At 33.1% G+C, this 4,652-nt stretch overlaps 1 protein-coding gene across 1 annotated transcript; it reads left to right on the forward strand.

Annotated features, from left to right (window-relative positions):
* The first annotated feature begins 1,022 nt into the window (after window positions 1–1,022).
* Window positions 1,023–1,929, forward strand: LOC112505165. The gene has a single exon (XM_025109109.1). The coding sequence runs from the start codon at window positions 1,023–1,025 to the stop codon at window positions 1,905–1,907; it is 885 nt and encodes a 294-aa protein (XP_024964877.1). The 3' UTR covers window positions 1,908–1,929.
* Window positions 1,930–4,652: the final 2,723 nt, after the last annotated feature.

The following is a 4,652-nucleotide window of genomic DNA, read 5'->3' on the forward strand; positions in this document are numbered from 1 at the left end:
ATCAATATATATTTTAAATTTGAAAATTGTGTTTGTATTCATCCCCCCCCTTCTACAACCTGTTTAGTATTCTTGTAGACCCTTTTGGGACCAACATTATGCCACGCTATGACGTGTTATTACGCATTCCAACGCGTTCTTTTTTAGGTGTTAGGTCTTTCTAATAAATAGCTAGAGGGGTAAATTAAATGATAATTATGTAGTAGACTAAAAGCTTAAATAAACATAAAAGAAAACTTAACAACTAAAATCCTAAATAGGTAAATACTTACTTTCATTTCTATACGCGAAAAGTCAAACACAAATTCTTTGAAAATGGAAGAAAGTAGTGAGTTGAGATTTGAGATATTTAATCCCGATTTTGCAGTTTGATATCATTTTTATAAGTTTTATATATTTGGTATCAAAGTTCCTTCTTTCTTGTTAGTTTTATTATTTCATATGAATTTGATATATTCTACATTATTATCCAAAATATTGTGTGTATATATAAATATATATTGCCGCCTTGATGTACGCCTTGAAAAACGCCGTGGCCTCGCCATAACTCGTAAGGATTGAGGCTTGAGGCTTGATCCCGCCGCCACGCCACGCCTCACATTATTTTGAAACCTTGTATAGTTCACATGTGACTCTTAATCTTAATTTATATGTAAATAATTCAAAATTTAGAACCGAGATTCCGAACCATTTAAAGATTCATATATTAATACGTGAAACCAATATAAATTTATATATAAGTCTTAAACGTATTTTTGTACGTGCAAACAAGTAATCTGTTGACTTGTTTGTGGTATATGGTTGACAAGTGAAAGACATGGCCATCACTACTATCTGTACTCCCCAGCCCTTATATATATATATATATATATATATATATATATATATATATATATATATATATATATATATATAGACACACACACATCGATCAGTTCATCACTCTTCACTTGTAACAATTATATATATATATATATATATATATATCATCCAATTCCTCGATCATCATCAGTATGTTGATCATGAATGAGAGCATAGACGCAGAGAAGCAGGTTTCTGTAGATCCAATATCCATGATACATAGCACCCATCGATCATGGTCAAGTCCCGCTAAACCATTGCCATCGTTACCCACCAAATACAAGTTCCTTAGCACCACCAGCCTTCCGAGTTCACCTCGCATGGCTTCATCCAAGATCAGACCTACTGATCATACTCAAAACCCAACACCCCCACCTCGATCTCCCACCAACAGTCGCCTTCAACGAAGCAAATCTGGTGGTGAACACAGATCATCTGTACCCTATAGCGCCTTTGATACTTCCGTGGCTGCTATTATATGTGAACGTAGGTCTTCCACCAAGCCAACTGCAGTTACTGATGGTCAAGATCATCGAAGAACCATGCCAAATGAAGCTATAAAACCTAACAATGTGGATTCGGAGTTTAAATGTGGAGCTCTTTGTTTGTTCTTGCCGGGCTTTGGTAAGGGTAAACCGGTGAGAGCCAGAAGGGTGGAACCAGAAGGAACCAGAAATGTGATCTCACAGAGGGTTTCACTTGAGAAATTTGAGTGTGGATCATGGAGGTCGTCGGCCATCCAAAGCGATGATGATCAGCATTCATCTGCTCTCTATTTTGATCTTCCGCTGGAGCTGATACGGACGAACGTGAATGATGCTAGTTTGCCGATGAACTCGGCCTTCGTGTTCAACAAGAGTGTGAAAGGAGTTCTTAAGACGACGGGTGGTGGTGGTGGATCAGCAGAAAGAAAATCACAAGAGGGTTGTCGTCGTGTTCGCTTTTCGACGTCTGATCCCCCGACATCCCCTTCGTCTTGCATCACGCCTCGCTTACGCAAGGCTCGGGAGGATTTCAATGCCTTTTTAGAAGCTCAAAGTGCATAAAACTAATATACAAGATGTTGTTCCTTTTGAGTGTGTAATGTTCAAATAATATGGTGCTTTTAACCCTAGCATAGTAGAGTTATCATAAACAAAGATCGTTGCAAGTTAATCCAACAATTAACTTCTATTAATTGTTTTGGATAAGTCCATATATAAGTAGCTAATTTAAATTATGTTGGTAGACAGAGACAGATCCAGGAAATTAATAGGATGGGGACACATTGGATGAGACTTGAAGGAGGCAAGTATATGACCATATAAAAAAATAATAAGGTGGGGACACATTAGATGAGACTTGAAGGAGACTTTGGTTGTTATATATGTGATTGTTTTTATTTAAGTAGAGAATTAATTTTATAGGACGTTTAAAACGTTTAAGCGCCCGAATAAAATACTGTATAGAATTTAAGTTTACAAGATAAAACCAAAAACCATCATATTTAAAAGATGTTACGATAGGTTTTTTGGAAATTTTTGAACGTTTTTTAATCACGTTTTAACAAGTGTTGACATTGTCAATTACGTGTCCTATAATCTTTCCTTTTTATTATTTATGATATTAAACAATAAACAATGCCAAGGCAAGCAGACCAGCCCAACCATTTTGCACAGTTAAAGCCCAATTTCCCATGCAATACAGGCCGAATCATTTGGCCCAGTTTGTGAATGGGTTGCATCGTAACAATTAAAGAAAAAAGGGAGGTGGCAATTCTTTAGTACACTTTAGGGAAATTGGGTCTAAAATGTCTTTATATGGATGGATAACGTTTTTTTTTTTTTTTAGATTTAGATAGAAAATTAAGGTTTTTGTTTAGAGGAGTTTTTTCATAAATAAAAGGAGCATGTATTTTAATTAGGAATGATATGCTTAGAAAAATTTTGATTTTCTGCATAAAGCTCTCCCGTAGAAGCTTACTGAGAGGTGTTTTTGGGATTGCTTATTTAAAGTGCTTATGACTTATTCCGATGTGATACCGGTAATAAGCAGTTTTTATTGTTTGGATGGGGGAAAATTAATGTTTATACCGGTATCAAACCGGTAATAAATAGTTTTTTGATAAGTTACTCCTTTATAACTTATCATAAACAACTTATCAGTTTTGAAAACCATATTATCTTTTTACGCTTTTCTTTATCTGATCAAGGAGTCCGTAACCTTCTCTCCCTGCAATACGCCAGGGAAGTTGAAGCTGAAGGCGATAGTTTCTGTTTCAACCCTAAAGTTGACAAACAAGTTCTTAAAATCCTTCAAGCTCTCCAACAAGCTTCCCACGATTTGCAGAAATACCCTGATTCCAAGAAAACCGATGGCAACATAAGCTTTTTTTCCCATTTGTCCTCCATTAAAGCTCTACTCGATTGAGTCAGAAATTCAGAGTTGATGGCTCGATTGAGTCGGGCTTAGCTCGTTCCAGATTCGTCGAGCCAACTCACACGAGATATCTAGAGTTGCTAGCTCGATTGAGTCGGAAATTCAGACTGGATAGATCAGGAGCTTATTGAGGTTTTAATCGATTTGATATAGCAATTTCAGTAACAAATAGCTAGAGGATTTGATCGATAACTACAAGATGTGATTCTCAGATCGAAAGGTTTCTGTTCAGCCCCTTCTTGTGTTTTTTTGTTATGAACGTCCTTTTTGATCATTTTACATGTATAAGCAAAATTTGTCAAACATTAAAAAATAACTTATCAATTTATTACGTTTCGGTACCGTCATAAGCTAATCCAAACAATTTTTTTATAAAACTTCAATTTGATACCACATAAGTTGATGAACACTTTTACAAAAAAAATAAAATATATATAAGCTATTTTAAATAAGAAATCCCTAAATAAGCCACTTTCAATATCATGAATTAGTCACTACCAAACAATCATGCATAGCTGATCCAATAAGCTATGAGTGTCATTAAGTTCATTAAGTTGTTAACTAAAAGGCTCTAAGCGTCCTAATAAAATATTTTATAACACCTAAGTTTATAGGATCAAACTATAATATGTCACATTTAAAGTGTTGCAATAGCTGTACAGGATGTTTCTGGTCATTTTAACAAGTTCCAATTAGTCCGTTTTTAAAATAAAGTGTCACATTATCTATTTTTTTTTAAAGTGTCCTAAAAACTTTTTTTTATACGACAGTTTTTTAAATATTGTCGTATAAAATAATTACTACAACTGTACAACATCATATGTTAAAAGCATCTTAAAAAACATGTTAAAACATTTAAAAACATCCTAAAAACCTATTGAAACATTTTTAGATGTAATATTTTTTGATTGTATCTTATAAATTTAAGTTCTACAAAGTATTTTATTTGAACGTTTGGGCTCCTATAAACTTAATGTTGTTGCACTGGTAATGTGCAAGGATAAGAACAATTTGAGACCGTCTTAATTAAAAATGAAATTTTAAAATAGATTTTAATTTATTTTTTTAATTCTTTTTTACTTTATATTATACAAGTATGAATGTCTCGTGATGAGTGATATGTGACATATATCAATGGTTTAAATGTTAATTTTATGGAGTGTATATATATATACACTAAAAGAATATTCGTGCAATGTAGCGAAACATATCATCATTTTTTTAATGTTCTATTTTATTATTTGTCTCTGTCGATGTTATAATACGATTTTATGTGTTTTTAAAAAAATAATAATGATTTTCATTTTTAATAAAATATAAATTTGAAGATATCATAAAAAATTGAAAAAAATATATATATCAATATTAATATC

Source organism: Cynara cardunculus, unplaced genomic scaffold, assembly GCF_001531365.2.
Source record: "Cynara cardunculus var. scolymus isolate 2C unplaced genomic scaffold, CcrdV1 Un_Scaffold_8788, whole genome shotgun sequence".
Classification (NCBI taxonomy): domain Eukaryota; kingdom Viridiplantae; phylum Streptophyta; class Magnoliopsida; order Asterales; family Asteraceae; genus Cynara; species Cynara cardunculus.

Coding starts and splice junctions, on each gene's coding strand:
- LOC112505165 (XM_025109109.1), top strand. CDS start 1,023: ATGAATGAGAGCATAGACGCAGAGAAGCAGGTTTCTGTAGATCCAATA.